This window comes from Mastigoproctus giganteus, chromosome 10 (assembly GCF_048544385.1).
Source record: "Mastigoproctus giganteus isolate SK-2022 chromosome 10, ASM4854438v1, whole genome shotgun sequence".
In the NCBI taxonomy this organism is placed as follows: domain Eukaryota; kingdom Metazoa; phylum Arthropoda; class Arachnida; order Uropygi; family Thelyphonidae; genus Mastigoproctus; species Mastigoproctus giganteus.
Genome location: NC_143584.1, coordinates 7,286,729 through 7,308,834, shown reverse-complemented (window position 1 = coordinate 7,308,834; position 22,106 = coordinate 7,286,729). Strand labels below are relative to the sequence as shown.

Genomic DNA, 22,106 nt, shown 5'->3' with positions numbered 1-22,106 from the left:
GGGGAGCCTTAAATTCAAATTGAGGAAAGACAATTGTAGAATAGATGTGCAGACATTCGCTTTTTCCATCTGTTTGTAGTGGAGGTCAACAACCTCCACTACAACTTCAATAAGTTGAAGGCAGAACCAAACAAACATTTGGTGTGAATGGATGGGTGAAATGGGAAGGGCTTTTTTTTTTTTTTTTGGCTGATGCTATATAAGCTTGCTTTCTTGCATCATATGCCTCTACTAATGCTAATGCTTTCTTTGTAAGAGAACCAAACCACCCCCACCTTTTGTACTTTTGACAATTTTGTTTTTCTCTCTACATCTGTTTATAACAGATCTACATCCTTCCTAAAATGAAGACTTCAAGCCCTGTTTGCAGTACTCAAGTTGCTGCTACCATTACCTTATCCTAATAATAAAAATTCTGTTTATACTCCGGCACGACAACCAAGTTTACAATAAATCGTCAATACAAATATTTATCGTATTTAGTAGTCACCGGCTTGAACCCCGGTCTACTCAAGGAACGCGTGTTATGCACTCTCGCTCCTGACCACTGGGCTACATCAGGCTTAATAATAAATTTAAACTGCTTATTTCATCAACACACATAATTCGTAAATTGTGAATATTTGGTAAATTTCCTTACCTTACACTAAAACTGAAAAAAAAAAAAAACTGTTATCTGGACAGATTTAGAAGATAAAATAAAAATAACTTGTTCCACCAACGAACACAATACATTCAAACTTTGAGTTTGTTTTCTATCTCACTTAGCGTAAATTAAAAATTAAAAAAAAAAAAAAAATGATAGATACTTAGTGTGGGCTTACTAAACTTACTGGCTAAAATCTATTATTTGGATACCATTTATCTCAGCGCCACCTGGATAACACCTTGTTCTTTAGGTGACGCTGCTTGTCTCCGCGCAGTGAGAGTGATTGTACGGTCGAGTTCTGTGATTGGGTGATTATTGTGAATGCGTTTTGTCTCTGGTTGTTTTCTGTCGTCGAGGTGTGGGGGTGCTTAACTTAGGTAGGGTGTTTATCCCCCCCCTTCCCGCTGTTTTAAAATCGGAAAACGAGTTACCGATTTATGAAAATTTTAAATCGGAAAAGGAGTTCCCGATTTTAAAACAGCGGCAAGTGGGGCATGCCAAGTATGGAGAGATATCCAAGATCTCAATTTTTACCAACTTATTTCATCAACACACACATTACTCGTAAACTGTGAATAAATGTAATATAAATTTAGTCAATTTCCTTACCTTACGCTAAAACCGGAGAAAAAAAAAAAAAAAAAAAAAAAAAAACATTATTTGGGCAGATTTAGAGGATAAAATAAAAATAAAATAACTTTTCCACCAACGAACACAATACATTCAAACGTTGAGTTTGTTTTCCATCTCACACTTAGCACAGATTAGAAATTAAAAGTAAATAAAAAAATAATAATAAATAGATACTTAGTGTGGGCTAAATAATGTCTAAACTGTCCACGCTAAACTGCAATAACTGTGATAATAAAACAAGGAATTTAGCTTAATATATTAATGTAGCCGAGTGGTCAGGGGAGAGTGTAGTAGCAAGAGCTATTTAAGTGAACAGGGGGTTTAAGCCCGTGATTGCTATTTATGTTTGTATTGATAATTTATTGTAAACTCCACTGAGCTGGTAGTCGTTGCGGAGTATAAATAAGAACATACTGAAAATTAAATATTATAAACAATCATTTGCAAAATATAAAAGGGGTGTATATATATATATACGTAAAATCAGCGATTGAATAAGGTAACTTTTTCATTAAAAATCTAATCAAATTTCCTTCGAGGAAAGCAAGAGTAGAGAAATCCTGAGATAAAAATTCTTTTCTACCTACATGCTATTGTACGTTTGTCGAATAGATATAACATTCTTTCATGATGATCTGCCATTCATACAGTATCCTTCGCCCTTTAAATAACCTCTTATACATCACATTTTAGTAATAACTCTTCACAGAAAAACAGGTAAACTCTGTCGTTTCATTTTTCAATGTTTAACTCCTTGCTTTAACGAAACGTCGTCAGTGTTCGTCTACACGTAAACGAACATAAATTAACCCAACAGATATTAATGTATATAGCATTTATCAAACACTGAAAAGTAATTAAACTAACAAAATATAAGAATAACTTACTTTCAGAGCTCATTTCTTCTTATACGATTCAATTCGTGTAGCACAGGGAACACAATATTTATCAGAACTAACACTAATCAACTTCCTTCGTTTTAACTTCTCTCTAACAATGCACGCTGCCAGTAGGTGGCACTTAAAAATTGTTTTGCTAGAAATTTACGTACAATAAAATATAATTCAATCAAAAATATAACAAAATCATAAGTGGCATATAGAGAGACGCACAGAAATATGACGAAAATTGCTTTAATAAACATATACAGTAAATTATAACTGTAAGATACCGTACTGGGGAAGTTTGAAGGCTCCACAAAGGATCTTAATTTTTTTTTTTATAAAGATTATAGTTAGTTCTATGCTAAAGAGAATCAGCTTTTAAACGCACCGAATATTTTATCATTTGGGCTTGAATAGCCTCAATTTTGTAATGAGTATGTACTAGAATTTGCTGTCCACACTGCAAGAAAACTTCTAGAGCGGAAGAATTAATGCTTTAAAAAAAGCATTTTACTTTAGTAAAATAAATGTTATGGAAGCAAGCAGAAAAACGTTTAATGAAACCAATGATATTGAGAAACATGCTTTAAAAGCATGTTTCTCAATATCATGGCCGCCGTAGCCTAGTGCTCAGGCGTGCGGGTGCATGGGCGCCTCCGTAGCCAGGTGGAAGGAGCAGCAGTGCGTAGCACACGCTTCTTGATTAGACCCGGGTTCGAGCCCGTCACCACCAAATACGGAGGATGCGGAAAGGTCAGGGAATGACCACCGCATATCCCGGAGCAATATGGCCTTAGTTGCTAATGCTCCTAAAAACCAAATAACAAACAAACAGCGCGGGTGCATAAGTACACGTGCCTTGAGTGAACGGGGTTTCAAGCCGTGGCTGCTGAATACGGTGCTGTTTCTTGTATTCTGTGTATCTTGTAAACTCATCTGACCGTTTGGTCGTCCCGGAGTATAAACAGAAAATTTATTATTATTTATTATCTTCAGTTCCGTTATAGTACTCTCTAGGGCGATTATCCCGAAGGTGCATTATAAGCAGGACCCATTTTAGCGATTATTTTTCATATTTTGTCAACAAACTGAAAAACGCTTATAGATAATAATGATTTTTCAGGGTGGGGGGTTGGAATATTTTATATAAGAATGGCTCATATAAGCATTTTATACAGGAGCACTACAGACGTTAAAAAAAAATAGGATTGACGATGAGACCTGCAAGGCATTCAAATTGCTTGAAAAACAGACGAACAGCTAAAAAACTATTTATGTTAATCCATTAATTCCCAAACAGACGAATCATATCGTTTGAGAATAATAAATATTGTATTGTATTGTATTATTACTGCTGTTATTATTAGTTTTTGTAACTGTTTCTTTTTTTATGTCAGCAATGGGTGTTTGACCAATGGCTGGTAACTGAAGTATATAAAAAATATTGCATATAATTTAAATTTTCTTTTACATTTTTACATATTCATTTTTAATTATATTCTTTACTTACTTGACATACACAATACATAATCGTATGCACCCAATATCTAATGCGTACTTAATCGTATGCAAGGTATAAAAGCAGACAAACAGCTTTTTAGCTGTTATTTTGCTTTTCCTGTTGAAATGCAATTTTAAAAACAAATGAACATTTTAAAAGTATTCTTCAGTTTTTAATACTTTACATTAATTCGTCAGTGGCAACTTACACGCAGCTCTCTTGCTGTGTCTTATTTATCTTTTCACCTGATGGGCTTATTGATCCATTGATAACCTGGAGGATGTCTTCGCCTACATCCTCCATATTTCTAGCTATACCCTCCTTTCTTGGGTACACTCTGTACTTCCCCGACCCTACTTTTTTTTCTTTTTTTTTTTTTTTTTGGCTTTGTCCAGAACGCTCTGGCGGAGATAAGCCAGAGAATAATGGGCAACCGGGCTACCTCCTAGTAGGGTGTGCGGGCAACGTGGAGTCCCACCACGTGGCGCCTGACCCTAATATTATGCACACATGTATTATTACTGTATGATTACTAGAAAATCAGACGAACAGCTAAAAAATTATTCGTACGTTTGAAACTGTTATATACAAACGAAAGTGAAACCAGGAGGTCTCCTTCTGTGTTGAAAATGTATATAAAATATGGAAGCATTAATGTTTTGGCAAGAATCCATATACAGTACAGTGAATGACTCTCGAAGAATGTGTCTTTCGCATATGCATGGAATAGACCTCATTCCAATCTGTTGACCTTGAATTTGAATGATCATAATGTTTACATCGGCATAAAATAAACAGCTTTTTTTACGCCGACAACACATAAACAGATATGATTTATGATTTAAATAAAAATAATATTTATTTAAATATACTCTGTATATTGCATTTTTAGCCATTTTCCAAAATAGAAAGCTAACTTGCATGATCAACATGTCAGTCCATGCTGACAAAGAAGTGAATAACATTGCTGCTCTTTTACTCTACGAGAAAAAGACATAGATTTAATCCTTTCTAAACAGGAAAAAAATTGTATTATTATTATTATTATTTCTCTTCACACGTGATATTTAATTGGTCTCGGGCAAAATTACATAACAGCCACGATATACACGAGCCATTAGCTTCTTCAGCGGTTATTCTGAAACAACCAATTACTATGTCTTTACTTCTTTCTTCTGCTGTCTCGCGATAATTTACTTTCTAGTTTGATTCACTGATTATGGTTTTGAACACCATACGTCATAGTAGTAGTAGTGGCATGTGATGCAAGAAAGCAAGCGTATGAGCTTATGCAGCATCAACCAAAAAAAAAAAAAAAAAAAAAAATCACCATTCCCTCCAAATGCCTCTCCAGTTCCTTCTTAAATTTATTTAACCTATCAACTTCCACAACGACAGATGGAAGTTTGTTCCAGCAATTAACCACCCGCTGGCTAAAGGCAAAAGTAGGAGATTGTTGCCACCCACAGGACTTGCCCTGCTATGGGTGTTGGATGTGGTCCATTTAGAATAGTACATGTACGTTTATAATTGTGGTTCTCCCCCCTCCTCGTGGCGTGGACGCGTACTGGGAAGCAGCCCTGCTGATGATTGCTGCTCCCTGATAGCAAAGTGACCAGAAACAACTAAACACACAGACTGTACAAATATAGCACTGCATCCAAATCTGGCCATTTTATACAATTTTATATATCATCACGGAACCATGGCGAAAGTTGAACTGATGTTTAGGAGCCGCCCTACATAAGACATAACACATGTCTAATCTAATTCACACCAAAATTTCGCTAATTATTAAAGAATCCTAGTGACGGCTTAACTGGACATTTTTATTTCGATTTGTCATCATGAAATTAAATGACAGCTACTGAAATCATAAGTCATATAGACAATCATGAAATCATATAGAGTATTGTGACGGAGGCTCCACCTTTTTGAAACACGGTATCCTCGCGGCTAGAACAATATAATAAAAGCGATAGTAATATAGTAATTACTATCGCCGTCCTATCATACCTGTAAGAAAGCGCGAGTTCGAATCACGGTTCAATAGGAGGAAGTTTTATCGTTTTTTTTCACAACGTGGATGGTCTCGGGCAAGGTTTACATGGGTTTATCTCCCGGATACTCAAGTTTTTTATGCGGCAAATCGACCGAGGAATACACTCTATTACAGCTATATATATATATATTTTTTTTTTCCCTCGCTTTTCCCCATTATACAAAATTTTTGTTGCCGGATGCCCTTCCTGACGCCAACCCTCACCCTTTATCCGGGCTGGGGATATGCAGTGGTCATTCCCTGACCTTCCGCATCCTCCATATTTGGGGGTCACGGGCTCGAACCCCGGTCTAATCAAGAAGCATGTGCTATTCACTACTGCTCCTGCCCACCTGGTTACGGAGGCGCCACTCTATTACAGCTATAATAGCTATATAATTTTTTTTTTGTTTGTTTTTTCGAAATTCAGTTTCTCATTTTTGTATTTATTTTTTAACACTGCCAATTCGGAGCAGAAAATTGCGCTGCTGGCTGAAAAAAAAAATTTTTTTAATGTCTGTTTCTTTATAGAAAACTGAGAAATGTAGTACGCAGCAATTTATAAAGTGAAACAGGACATCAAACAGGTTGTGAAAGATTGCTCTATGTCAACACTCTGAAACCTTAAAAAGATTTAGAGATAAGGTGAAAGTCAATAAACTGCGAAGGATTTATTTAACGTTATGATTGGAGATAACATCCCTCTTTAGGATTTCCTTCAAAACAAGCCTTTTTTTTTTTTTAAATCAGGCAAAAATAGTACTTTAATCACTTGAATACTCGATTCTTAAGGTTTTTCATAATTCTGTGTACGTAATTCTGTTCTGCCGACACCAGACTCGTGATTCATGATCATGCTCAGCTGACTTTTGCTGTTGTAACCAACAATATTATTATTATTATTATTAGCTATATGGTGCAAGGAAGCCTGAGGCTTATGCTGCACCAGCCAAAAAAAAAAAAAAAAATTCCCGAGTTACCCTGAGAGAGAGAGAGAGAGAGAGAGTCAAAAGGGAATCACTAAGAAAGAGAAGAATGATGATATCCAGCTCAGGACTGGGCGTGCCAAGTCCATACTCACCAGATGTGAGCCCCTGGGGTTATATACTGGAGTACACCGTTCACCGACTAGCTGATGAAGAGGCACTTCACCTCGAAAGCTTCTGTGTATTTTAACGCTTTATTATATTGTATTTTAACGCTTTTATCTTATTCTTATTTTATCTCTGTTTTATTATATATATATATATATATATATATATATATATATATATATATATATATATATATATATATATATATATATATATATATATCATTTATTTATTTTAATAATTTATTTTAAACAGTTAGTCGGTCGTCGCTAGAAACTTGTATGATATGCAATCCGAAGCGCAAGGCCTGTTTTCTAAACTTAAGGCTTTTGTTTTAATGCATAATCTAATGAATTTGCAACTATCAAACAGAAACAGAAATTCACAATAAGTAGGTAAGTAGAACATCGCTTTCTCTAGTTGCTGTCCAGCTATAATGGATTTTAGTTACGTGTTATGTTTTTTAGCGACTAGTTTAACCACGGAACTAGTTTGACCAAGGAAATTAGTCCGCACCAGATTTCGCCAACTTCAACAAATTAGTATTTCCTTGTCTGTTTGCGAATAACGCGGAAAGGAAATGTAATTTACCAAGGTAATAATAAAATGTATAATTTGTAATGTTTTTTAAATTACTTCCAGCGCCTCCAGAAATTAATTAATTAATTTTATTATGAGAGAGCAAATCAAGGAAGGACCAAACACCTGTGTAACCAATAGTATCAATTATTAAAATAAAATAAATTTTCTGTTTATACTCCGGGACGACCAAATGGTCAGAGGAGTTTACAAGATACACAGAATACAAGAAACAATACCGTATTCAGCAGTCACGGGTTTGAACCCCACTCCCTCCAGGCACGTGTACTTATGCACCCACGCGCCTGACCACTAGGCTACGGCGGCCTTTCAGTCAGTGAAGATACTAACAAATAGTAAAAACAAACTACACTTAATAAAATTTAAAATTTGACCAGTTAAATATTTTAACAATAAAGAAGTGTGATTTTTTAAGTAATATTAGATAAAAAACTCAAATGATGGGTTTTTATTATCTTTTAAAATAAGTGATATACGTATACACGGTGGTCCATATGTAAGGAGCATGAATAATATATACTTTTTAATATATATATTAAATTAATTAAAAATAATAATTAAATATATATTTTAATGAATTCCAGCACAGTAGAAAGGGCATATATGAACTAAAAAAAAATTGTAACAACTGTTTTAACAATTGTAACAAAATGGCAGCCATGTAACAACATGCCTGCCATTTTGACGACACACACAGCAAACAATAACGCAACAGTTTGGTTCGTTCTACTTTTCCATTTATGTTTTTAGTATAAAAATAACCCTTGTGAATTGAATAATTCAGAATATATATGCCTACAGATCCAAAAATATGATACTGCCAAAACTGCTATAGTATATTTAACTTTCTGATATGAGAACATCCAACGCATTTTGCATGTCCCTGCATCCAATTCGAACATAGCCCTTTATGCGGACCAATAAAAAAGCACAGTTCCGCCGAAATGTTCTCAAATTCTCTAACTATTGAATGCTGAAGTTCCAGCAGAGACCTGTGCTTATTACTAAATACTTTGTCCTTTAAGAACCCCACAAAAAATATCATAGGATGCTAAATCCGGAGAGCGCGGTGGCCATTCAATAGAACCCCACCGCCTTTTCACTGATCTAGGAATTTTTCGGCTATGAATTCGCGTACAGCTTTTGCATAAAGTGTAAAGTGTAAAGTGTGTTTAGGGTCAAGCGGCACCAGGGGTTTCCCCCATCTCCGCGTAGTTTACATTGTGGGTGAACCAGTTGACTGGAAAAGCCAGAGATTTAAAAGTGTATGGACTTTGTATATATTTGATGCCTTATACCGTTGCTGAGTGAGCTGGTGTTCCATCGTGCATAAAAAAGCATGGCTGAAAGTTGATTTTACACTGCATTAATGGAATGATTTTGTCTTTTGGCAGTACATTAGGAAGTTTCTCCTGTCACGGTTCGCCCAAAGAAAAAAGGTCCTAGAATACCTGTTCAAATTCCATCCAAAGTTGTCAAGCCAGGAGCGTTTAAATCTTTTAAAGAATAAATTGCTAAGACAGTAGTCAACACAACTATGGAAATTAACAGTTTCATTTATTTAAATGGCGTTTAATTCGTGAATAAACATTGTCAATGATATCTGGATTTGTTATCATCACCAGAAACCGTTCGGCCAAATAACCAGTCTTTTATCTGGGCTCTCTTACAAACTTTGTAGCAATATAGAATGATAAACCTTGTATTTAAACCTCGCTTTAGGAATTATAAGTTCCAAACTTCGTTTATATTGAGAAATTTATTTTTTCTTTTTTTTTTTTTTTTGAGTTCTTCTAAATTGGCAGATGTCTTTGAGATACATAGGTCCACCAGTTTTTTGGTAAATTATGCACTGTTATCACTTCATCGTTCTTCTTTACAATTTGCCTTATGGGCTTAATTGTGCAGTTTATGAAAGAAAAAACAACTTTCACTTTCATATTTTGCATGCCACTTTACAATCTCAATCCTCTTCTTCATTGCAAGACTCATGGTACTTTTCTTATGTCCAACTTATTCTGAAACAATAAAAAACGGATTATAAATTATTCCTCAAATAACTTATACATAGTAACATCAGCAGCTATTCAAAATAGTTTCCTTACTTATGGACCACCCTATATATATATATATATTAAATGCCATAAAGTAAGTCTTGCCGCACGTTCTTCTATTTACGCTGTTATACGTAATTTATTTCTAGCATGAAAAATTTGGTTGTTTTTCAGAATTCGTTTCTTGAAGCTTATGCAACTATGAGAAATTTTTGGTCTCTTACGGCTTACGATAACGCATTTTATTTAATAAATAAGAATATTTATGTTTATATTTTCGTTCAGTTCTTTTTAAATCTCTGAAAATAAAAAAAGTTTCTCGGAGATTATGCATAAACCTCAAGGACACCATTTACATATATGTGAAATAAATGTTTTCAGTTCTGCGATGATTACTTTTGTTATTATCATTAGCCATATGGTGCAACGAAGCCTGAGGCTTTTGCTGCACCAGCCAAAAAAAATTTTCTGCGTTACACTGAGAGAGAGAGAGAGAGAGAGAGAGAGAGAGAGAGAGAGAGAGAGAGAGAGAGAGAGAGAGAGAGAGAGAGAGAGAACAGGAATCAGAAGTAGAAGGGAATCACCAAAAAAGAGAAGAATGATGATATCCAGCTCAGGATCCTTGATGTGCCAAGCCCATACTCACCAGATGTGAGCCCCTGTGGTTATTTATGATCCACATTCTCTTTCTCTCTCTCTGAAACTACGTGATTTTTCCAGTTGGTTTACTGTTTGTTGGACGGAGGAAAAACATGCAACCTTTGCCACAAACCGACTAGTTGAAACAAATTGTGAAAAAAAATAATAACAAAATAAAAATAGTAAAAATAAAAAATGCTGGAGTCATTCATAGAATTTGAACTCAGGCTTCTTTGACCAGGTGAAGGATATTGACTGTGTAATCAATCAAGGGTGCTAAGTTCATATCAACCCCTTACCAATGGTATATGTGAGCGCATTGTCGTAGGACATTTATCGTATTGAACATCATAGTCAGACGAGGTCCCGGTACAAAAGGCCCAAAGATGCGAGTTCAATATCAGTCAGTGTCCCGAAAACCTCAGTTCTGGGTTCTACAATGGTTTCAATGTAATGTCTTGTCGTCAACATGCCATCAATAACCATCAGAAATGATCACCTATTTCAAATGATGGTTCCTTATATCACGATTTCGGATGTTGGCATAGTATTCCACACCATAGTAGAAGTAATCCAGCTTATTTGATGCAGATTGGTTTTCTGTCCTTGACGAGTAATACAGCGTCACTGGATTCTAATCAGAAATGTGATTCGAAACTAAAGATGACACAATACCATTCTTGTCCCGAAAAAGCAATTTCTCTTTCTCTCTCTCTCTCTCTCTCTCTCTCTGCACCACTACAACAGTGCAGAAAAAAAGAAAGAAAAAAAGAAAGAGGCAGAAGAGGCAATGGATGGCGAGAATACAGGTCCACTTCTTGCAGTAAATTGCTAATCGTGCTCCTGTCAATGACGCAGAAAGCAATGGTATTAATTACGATTTTTACAGAATAGGATTTTGTCAATAGCCACCTGTCTTTCGATCTTCCCGTTCTGACGTTCTTCTGATGCCACCAGACCCCTGGCGCGCGCGTGCATGTGTGTGTGTGTTGTCTTTAACAGGTTGCAACCCATTGCGCTTCAACACTCACAGGAACGGTAATTTGCTCTGTTGACCAACCCGGTAATCTGACGCACAGCTTACGGGTGAGAAAGACATAGTCATTCGCGAAAGTCATTCGCTTGATTGTCTGATAACATATACACACTTTTTTACAGCACATTTAGTTTTCTGTGTCAGGGATGATACACAACAGATACGTTATTGAACATGCTGCTGCGGTCATTAGCTTTACATACTAATCGTTTTTTAGCATGCGAATTTTCATGTAAGTCCGTCCATTCTTCTAAGGGACAATTTCAACGAAGAGCAGTGTACATTGGACAGAGACAGCTCAGATTCGGAAGTAAAGAACAACTAATTCTTATATGACTAGAGACAATTTGAATTAATGTCAGTGTTGTGTACGTCATCCATTTCAGTTTTGTCCCCGGATATCGCAAGACGAGCCCTCGTGAGTAGCACAGTTGGTAGAATCGCCGTCCTCTCCACACCAGATGGAAAAGACCTGAATTCGGATCTCGTCGACGACGTGAGGAATTGTTATGGGACTTTTTTACAACTTTTCGTTAGTTGGTCTTAGACGAGGGTAGCATGGTTTTTCTTCCAGAAAACAGAAAATCAATCACAGAACACACGCAATTTACAGATAGTATATACGGAGAAATATGGCCTTAGTTGCTGGTGCTCCTAAAACCCTACAACAATCAAATCGAATCGCGAGACGAAATTTGGCCCACCTATTAGTTGAAGTTAATTTTGCTCTACCGTTCAAGAATTTTTAAGTGATTTAAAATAAACTGATATATGTACACAGGTGGCGCAACTATCAATGCCTTCATTGGTTCTCATAAAACATATCAGGCACACTTTTTTTACTCCCAGTGACAAGAAGTGATGGATATAGTTATACGCACTCTGTGGTTATACAAGTATAGTAATTTAATTAGAATTCGAGAGTCATTTTCACCGTTAATGCAGAATGTCTCTCAAATAAAGTAATTTATACCTATTGTCAAGTGAGACAAGACAAGTTAGTGTAGTAATTCTTAGTGTTTTAATTCGAATAGAAGAATACGGATGCAATTGCAAATATTATTGGTCGTAGTCGCTCGCATTATGGTAAGAGATAACGAAGGCGAAAAACTGTTTGAAAGAAACCTTTCACTTATTTAAAAATAAATTATAGAATACGTAAGAATTTTTTTGAAAAATGGTTGTTAAATTTAAATTTATTTTTTATCTAGTGGTGTTCCCCACAGGATATGCTAGAAGAACATTGCACGAATGCCGTATTTATGGCTCCACCTCAAGTTTATGAACTGTCTCGTCTCACCAATTTCGCTAATTTTCATTTCCTTCTTGAGTTTGCAAAGGAAAGAGAAACAAAAGGAGTAGAGAGATGGCTGCCAGTAATAATTACGTGTAAAGATGGGGTATTGTCTTTACTACCAGGTAAGTAATTCGAATTCTGGAATGTTGATATTTCATAATTGACTCAAATGATTATACTTGTACTGAGGTACTTCGAAATTGTTGTCCTGGCCCTCCACTTCGTGGGGGGGACAGGACCAGGGCCGTGCCAATCTACTAAAACTCTACTGTTTCAAAATTAATTTGGGCAGCATCATTAACCACCAAGTTGAGCAGCGCAGGGTACAAATATCAACCACCGTGCTTTTTTGTACCCTGCGCTGCTCAACTTGGTGGTTAATGATGCTGCCCAAATTAATTTTGAAACAGTAGATTTTTTTACTTAAGTTCAAGAATTGTTTATATTTTTTTCTTCGTTCACGCAACGTTGGGACGTTTTGAAAAAATGTTTCGAAATTACTTTTAAAACCAGTAAACGATACAAGATGGGAAAGTCGTAGATTCCATAAGGCCATTAAGACAAGAAATTGGCGAAATTTATGATGCCCTTTTAGAAATAATGAAAGATGTTAAATCACGACACCAGTAAAAATGTTTAGCCTCGAAATTAAAATCATTTAAATTTATATGTTCAATAGTAATTTGGTAAAATATTAAATAATGTGAATGCAGTAAGTAAAACAATGCAAAATCCGAAATTGAATATAAATTCTTGGCTTGATCAATTAAATAATTTATCCAATTAAGTAAACGATCTGATAGTGGATTTTTAGAGTTTTTAAATGAATCAAAAACAGTTATCCGAAATATTGGAAACCGAAACTAAATTTCCTGATGTCTCTCTTATACGTTGACGTAAAAAGAAAATTCAATTTGAATCATTTGATTATGAAAATCCAGATGAAGGCATAAACGATGCACAGTTAAATTTTAAAATTAATTTTTCAATACTAGACACAAGAATAAATTCTCTTAAAGACAGGTTTGATTTATTAAGAGCACATAGTGATGATTTCAATTTTTTATATGACATAATTTAAAGCATGTAACCGATCGAGAAATTCTAAAATGTTGTAAAGTTTTGCAAATTAACAGATATATCAAGAACGAAAAGGATATTAGCATTAGCATTAGTAGAGGCATATGATGCAAGAAAGCAAGCTTATTCAGCATCAGCCAAAAAAAAAAAACCACTCCCATTTCACCCCTCCGTTCGTTCGAAATACCTGTCCAGTTGAGCCTTAAATTTGTTTAGGCTATCAACTTCAACAACAAGTTGAAGTTGATAGCCTAAAGTGATGGAAGTCGGTTCCACCAACCAACCACCCGCTGGCCAAAGGCAAATTTCCGCACATCTATCAGATATCCGTCCTTCCGCAATTTGAATTTATGCCCTCTGAGGTGATTATTCTGAGCAAGACGAAGAATCCCATTGGCATTGAGCATGCTCAAACCATTCAAAGCCTGCATATTGATGCCATTGACATGACCGACGAATTAATAACAAACTTGATAAAACGCCGCCTCGAGGTATTTGTTACTTCTCGCTCTCGAATTTCCTCTGAAGTTTTAAGCAGTTTTGAATGAGAGATCTTGTGGAGATAGGGATGTCACGTGCAGTTTTAACAATCAGAAGAGCACAGGCAACTGAACTACATCAAAGACTGCTGCTACTGAATGAAGATAAGTGATTGCGAGTTCCACTTTTCTTTCAGAAGTTGACAAAATATTTTGAGCGATGACAAGTAGGTTGGTAATAATTGAGTGCTCTGGAGGAATGGAGTAAAGAATTGGTGAATTTTCTTCTTTGAGCAGGTGGGAAGTAAGAAGTAACTGGCAGGAATAACCTATCTAATAATTTTAGCGGGCAAAAGTTTTTTGGACTGAGCTGGGTTTTGCCGCTTTGAGTGAGATCTATCAGTAGACGTTCCATTCACTGGAAAAAGCATTATTTTTAGAACTTTTGAAAGTTGCGAACAATGACTGAAGACTCCAGCATAAATTGTGGTATTCCTTCAGCTCGTTAGTGGGCTCCAGCAGCGTTAGTGGGCGGAAGCGAGATCGTGCTTCTAATAACTGTTGCTTTTAATATAATGCGGGAACTGAAGAAACTATCATACGTAGTGGAGTGTGGTAGACTTAGACGAGCTAGATTCTGGTTGCATTTGCTTGAGAAGAACTCTGTAAAGTAGTCTAGCCAATCTGAAGTGGATTATAGATTTTCCTTTTGCAGATTCTTAGATTTTTCTGTAGATATGAATTAAAGAAATTCGTTATTATTAGTGAGTTTAGGCGATCAAAATGAGCCATAGCTTTTCGAGCTTTAAAACAACAATGCAGCAAAACTGGCCATTTATTATTATTAGCCATATGGTGCAAGGAAGCCTGAAGCTTATGCTGCACCAGCAAGAAAAAAAAAAAAAAAAAAAAAAATTCCCGAGTTACCCTGAAAGAGAGAGAGAGAGAGAGAGTCAAAAGTAGAAAGGAATCATCAAGAAAGAGAAGAATGATGATATCCAGCTCAGGACACTGGGTGTGCCAAGCCCATACTCACCGGATGTGAGCCAACCCCCTGGGTTAAATATCAACAATGGTTGACGTAATCACCAAATGGGCTGCATTAAACTAATCTAAGGATGAATGTATATTGTAAACATTAAAAAACAGTAATAATTAGTGACATTTTGACCTCCCCTTTGCAGTTTCTTAGCAAATAGTTCAGGTGTCAAATAGTTCAGATATCAAATAGTTTTCAAATGTCACCACTTGGTGACATTTGTGTGTTAAGTGGAAAAGCAACTAAGGCTATAAGGCAACTTATATCTCTTAATTGTGTGGTCAATTTGCTTTTATTGGACAAAAAACCAGAGTTTCCGAGAAAAAAATCATCATACAACCCTCTCCTGAGACCGACTAACTCAGCCACGTTATAGAAGCCCATAAAAATTCCTTGCGTCATTGACGAGATTCCAACACACCTTTTTTTAATCGGTGTGGGGGGTAAATGATTATATCAATTGTGTTACTACTCGCGAGGGCATAGAGGTGTGATCGAGTTTTCCACACCTATTTTTGCCCAAAAATTTGATACTTAGGAATCGAAAGAGGTTAGATCGAGCAATATGAGAGGGTAGGAAGGATGGGTCATCTGAAGGATCCAATTTTCTATCATAACTGGACTTCAGGAAAACTGGAGTCTTAAAAGTTACCAAAGAATCACTTGTGAGATCAGGGAACTTACAGGTCTCTAGCACTGTATGAGAAATAGTTTCCACGTGTGAACCACATGTTTCCGTGTGAGTTCCATGTGTGATCGAAGTAGGGATGATTCTGCAAATTTTCACGGAAGATTGCTGAGCACTGTGGACGGGTGTAGATTAAATGGTTTTTCATCCTAAAAAGTGGACAAACGACCATCCACAGGTTACAGGCATCACGATAAACTGACGCCTCACGACCTTAGTTACCTTCACGAAAATTAAAAATAACCAAACTCATCTTTAAAATCTACATTTTGCCGCTTTGCAATTCAATTCGTTTGGAAGAAAAGAAATTTTCTTGTTTCTTACGAAACTGAAAGGGAGAGTCCAAAAAATAGTCAACGCATGTGTGAAGTCATGCGTTACAATTTATCGACCGTTCTTCTCTGCCAAGCGAACCGTGCGTTTATATCGTGCTGCGACACGCTATGGCAATTTTTGCTACTTCAAATGGAAATAGACAGCATGCAGCATGGAATTTACACACATGGTGCTTCACCTCAACGAACTCTGTGAGCAATTCAACTAATATGAATACAGCGGGACAATCATGTGGTCGCCAAACTCGCTTGATTTCAGAAGAATAGATATTCGTTGGAGGATGGGGGTTATACGTATACCAAAAGACCTATTTATAGCCAATGACCTACCAATGTAAACAACAAAATAAAAATCGCATCGTCTGTTCAAATGGTGATATGATTTGGTACATCTCTTGTTACATGTACTAGGAGGTAGTCACAGTAGTAATATGTAATATCTCCGAAATAAAAAAAAAGTGCCGGGTTGATGCCATTGTTTGAAAGGTTTAGTTTATTATTGGCTAATTGTTAGGCGTCTTTTTTACCTGTGTATACTGTATATGTGTATAGCCCCTGTTGTCTTCACCATATCCGTCCTACGTCTGCATTTAATAACTCAACTCCCAATATACACATTTTCGTGAAATTTTATACTTGACTCTTATAGAAAGATTTGTCGAGCCATTCCAAACAAATAGCACTCCAGCAATTATTTATTATTATTATTTATTTATTTTTTGTCATACATACAAGATGCGGCTAAAATGAAATGAGAACTGTTGCTTACCAACACCTTATTATGCTCGGGGGGCTTAGAGGGGAACAGGTATCCTGTGTGTTATCAGACACTCAGCCTAAAACACTGATGGATCCAATATCTCTCTATTACAGAAGATTTAGGAGAAGTCCGGTTGGCCTGCCTCCCTAAAATCCACTCATGCACACCTTCTCGATGGTAAGCACTGTTACGTCACTTAGGTGGCAACGAACGTGTAGAGTGGTTCTCTTCAAGACGCCTGGTCAGCGTGAAGAGGAAAAGACCAAACCCTCCAGCAATGAGAGCACAACAATAAAGTTGCTGGAGAGGCCTTCATCCTGCAGTGGATTGAAAATGGCTGATGATGTTGATGATGATATTATGCTCGTTGTCAACAACATTCATTGCGTACTGCAGCTTTTTTTTTTTTTTCTGATTTTTACAGGCCAGTTTTTGCATCGTTGTAATCGGTTAAGTTTTGATTGAACTGTGCCTCTAAGCGTGTTTTAACCCTTCGATGGAAAAATGAGTGATCGTAATTTAGAGCAAAGAATTGTGAAACTGGGTAAAAATGGTATAGAAACGTTGGATGTGTTACAGACAGTGTACAGTGATGGAATCATGAATCATCCATGTGTGTGTGTACGAAATGCACAAACGGTTCAGAGAGGGACGGGAAGATGCCCACGACGACAAGAAGACAGGAAGACCGCCAATTTCAACAACAGACGAGAATGTGCTTCAAGACTGTCGGGTGAGCATTTGATGAAACGCAGAACACATTGACAAAGAAACAGAAAGAACAATTTTGACAGAGCGGTTGGGCATCATAATAAACCACTGCCATTCCTCTGTTGCAGTGAGATCTGGCGCCGTGCGACTTTTTTCTGTTCCCGAAAATTAAAATGCACAAAGGAAAACGATTTGAGGACTTAGTAGACATTCAAAAGAACACAACATAGCAGTTAACGGCGGTATCTTTAGAGGACTTCTGCTGCTGTTTTAGATCCTAGAAATCGCGAATGGAGCGCTGCATAAGCGCGACTGGGAGTACTTTGAAGAGGATAAACATTGAAATTGTTTTATTAAAATAATAAATGATTTAAAAAATATTTCTCCTTTTTAGTCGCACTTCGTATCACACAGGCTATCCACGCTTTATGATGACCTCCTTTTTCTTTGCAGTCAGTTTACTAAATATATAAATCATGAATTATTACTATTTTCTTATTGTATAAGTTAAACTCAATGCAACAAGGCATCATAGGTTTAAGAGTACAAATAATCTATATGATATTGGTGTGAACACACCATAGATCATTCTTAAAGGCAAAAAACTACTACGTTTGTAGTGTTAAAGGGCATCATTTTATCTGTATCTCATATTATGCTCCTCCTTCACAACGTGTTGCCATGTATTGCCACTACCTCGAATAATAACACTTCACTAAAAGAGAAGACTATTGTAACTTATTCTCACTGAGTACCACCACCCAGACGGCACCGTTTCAAGGCTTGTTTGTATATGTGTGGGATAATAACTCTACTATCCACTTGTCCCTATTAGACTTAGAAAAGCAAAAAGTAGAGGGAAAGTTATAGTAGGAGTGGAAGAAGAAAAGAAACGGTGTAGAAGAATGAAAGGAACAGGACTTCAACTCATACCACTCCTAGGCAACTCTTCCCCAGCAGAGAAGACTGTTGTTACCTATTCTTGGAAATTCCGTGAATATCAGGTTCCCCTGGTGACCGTTTCAAAGCTTGTTGCCCTTCATCGGTGAGTGGACAGGTACCCTGGTTTGCAGACTTGACAATCCAGTTGTGAAGATAATCACACAATATGAGAGATGCTAAAAGGTGCACATGATAATGTATAAGTTAAACTCAATGCAACAAGGCATCATAGGTTTAAGAGTACAAATAATCTATATAATATTGGCGTGAACACACCATAGATCACTCTTGAATACCAGGGTACCTGCCCACCCACCGATGAAAGGCCAACAAGCTTTGAAACGGTGCCGTCTGGGAGGTGGTGGTGCCCACTGAGAATAAGTAACAATAGTCTTCTCTTTTAGTGAAGCGTTACTTATTCGAGGTAGTGCAATACATGGCAACTCGTTGTGAAGGAATGAGATACAGATAAAATTATGCCCTTTTACACTACAAACATAGTTTTTTGCCTTTAAGAGTGATCTATGGTGTGTTCACACCAATATTATATAGATTATTTTCTTATTATATTAAAGTAGAAACAAAATATTTCTGTTGTATATTTCAATTGTTATAATCCAGAAGGAAATAAGTAAAACACATTACGAAAGTGTTGACAGCATAGTACATGTTGCAGTTTGTTTATTTTCTCAAATCACAGATGAAGCTATGTTGCTATCACTTTTTGAATGTGAGGGTGTTATCCACCACGAATACTCTTCAGAGGAACAAACAATTAATAAAGAGCGTTAAGTTGAAGTTCTGCGACCCCTTCGTGATGCGGTTCGAAGAAAAATACCAGAAAAGTGAAACCGCAAGGACTGGTTACACCACGATAATAATAATAATACTTATTATTTTAACGATCCTCGGGCGTAATCCTTATCCGTGTATGTGTGGGCCTATTTTCACGTGGTGAGGGCGGATAAACCCAGAATCATGGGGGACCCTTCTCTCTCTCTCTCGCTGCCTGAGATCGGCTAACTACAGCCTTGATTGAAGAGGACTTAAGAAATTCGTATAGTTGTCGACGGGACTCATACCCAGACCTCTTCAAACAAATAACAAGTGGTGGAACCACTATAGCAGTGGTTTTCAACCGGTGTGCCGCAACAACATTCCAGGGTGCCACGTAATTTGGGTTTAAGTTACTTAAACTTATTATTTTTTAATTTATATGTTTATTTCATTATAAAAAAGTGTACGGTATCTTTTTAATTTTGTGGTGATCTATAATTGATGTTTACTTAGTACCTCTGTATAAAGAATAAAATTATGTACTGTATATATATATGAAATGTAATTTTTATAATTATATTATTGTAAAATATCATATAACATATATATATATATATATTTTTTAATATTTTACACACACACACACACACACACACACACACACACACACACACACACACACACACACACACACACAGAGGCTCGGATCTAACAGGGAGAAAATTGAGTAGGGGTGCCGCAAAATAAAATAAATTACTTAGAGGTGCCGTTATTAAAAAAAGGTTGAAAACCACTGCACTATAGCGACCTTCTCCATGATAATGGGCTAATGACGAATGCTGATAATGCATTTGTTGTTTGTAGAGTTTTTTGGCCACACATGGAGTAGTTCAAGGCCAGCAACTTGGATCGCATGGATCCATATTCGCTAGATATGGCTTCTTGTGACGTTTTTTATTTACTGGTCTGAAAAAAAAAAAAAAAAAAGACTGGGACTTCGATTAGCATAGCTTTTGGCGATTTAGAAATCGGCTTTCTAGAAGTGCTTCCAATAGTGGGAAAATCATTGGTCTAAGTGCGTCTCTCACATTTCGAAGGAGATTAAGTTTAATGTCACTATATTGTAGTAATCAGGATAGATTTTGAACCGACCTTGTAAACTTAACTAATCTGTTCATTGCGTTGATCACTTCCTGTCAAGGTTGGTTAGATCTTTTCTTATCCTTTGAGCCTGTCATGCTAAACCAGCGGCTCGCAAGTCGGCTGTTTTAAACGTTTGTTGTGCTGCTCTTCTGAAAGAAAAGAACTGCCTTTAAAATTATGTGTAATGGTTTTCAATCAATGAAATTAGAAAGAAATAGGAAAGCTTCAACCTTGGGACAAGGCTCAGAGCAAACTGGCCCGCTCGGCTTGGGTGCGATGGGCGACCATCACACCCAAGCCGAGCGGGCCCAAACCTAACCGAAAGTCTTACTGCTGCAAAAAAAAAAAGAGAAAGAGAAAGGAGGGCCGCTCCAGGCAGTCCACCCCGCCTCTCTCCACTTAATAGACTCCACTGCTGCGAGGCCCGTGAATTGTTTTAAGTGGTGATGCCCAGCAACAGTGTAGACGCTGCAGAGCACTGTTTATTAAAAAATGGTGATCATGTATGCGTTTGTAATGCTAATGCTTGGTTAATGAGTACTCATTTTATTGAATTCTCCAAGACGATGAGATTTAATTTTTTGTGTAGTAGAGACATTTAGATTGACAGTTTGTGGTCAAATATAACAAAAGGTCTTATGACCTGAGACTCTAGGTACCTTTTTATTGCCATCTTTGCTGTGAATCGGACAATACGTACTGTATATTATTTCATGCAGGTGACAGGTGGGTCAATTTAGACAGGTTGATGGAGGGGGTCTACATGAACTAAATATATCACTGGGTCAGGCAGTTGGTTGTTTCGGTCCAGGTGCCTTGCGTTGTTGTTTCAGTCTGTACATAGCTGAAAGAGACTTAAATAGTGCTTGTTATTTATCGGTGTACAAGCAGGATAAAAAAAAAAAAAATAGTCACGCTAGGAAATCCTTTAATTTTTGTGATATGAAATAGAAAGGATTTAAGTGGGAGGAGTTCTTAAAGTGTGCCGAAAGCTGGCAGTGTGTTGATGCGTGCTGAATCTGGTTAATCTTTGAATTAAAAAAAATAATAAATAAAATTTTTTTTAAAATATATGTGTGTGTGTGTGTGTGTGTTAAATATCGGTATTAGCATTTTAAGTATTGGCTCCCTGTCATGCCCTTATAATACGTAAATGTATTATGTCTGTAGAAGTGTGTGTGTTCACAGGCCGATTTGCATGTTGTACGGCCTGAAAAACCCGGAATAACTGATGGGGAACCCTGCCTTCTCTTTTTGAGATCGGCTAACTACAGCTTCTAATGACGAGGAAGTACCAATTAGTAATTCGATTCAGGTACGGTACTTTGGACATAGGAATAGTGTGATATTGCTTCCGGGACCGTGCAGGGTACCATGGTACCCTGATTCATAACTGGTTTCCGGGGAGGGGTGAGCACTACCTTTTATTATACGCAGGTCTCATGATGTTTATGCACAAGGACCTAAGTCAGCTTTTTGTCCGACGAGTATTCTAATAGTATTCGAACAGCATATCGGAGGAATTTAGAGGAACACCGTTGGTACCTTGGGTTATTTGAATTACATCAGGTGTAATTCAAATAACCCAAGTTACTCTCAAGTTACTTGCTTTCAAGTTACTAACTTTTTGGATCGTATTGTTTCTTTAGAACAAAACGTGTTTTTGAATCCTAACTGCATTGAAAATTTTAGTTATTTTCAGTAAACATGTTCCCTGATTTTAA

General features: G+C 36.7%; 1 protein-coding gene across 1 annotated transcript in view; it reads left to right on the top strand.

The window, feature by feature from the left end:
- LOC150078663 (acyl-coenzyme A diphosphatase NUDT19-like) overlaps positions 1-22,106 on the top strand; it is a 104,094-nt gene that overhangs the window by 64,273 nt on the left and 17,715 nt on the right. The window contains exon 3 of the mRNA XM_090382570.1: positions 12,343-12,550. Within this exon, the coding sequence (XP_090238696.1) occupies positions 12,343-12,550 (208 nt within the window). The remainder of the gene's footprint in view (positions 1-12,342; positions 12,551-22,106) is intronic.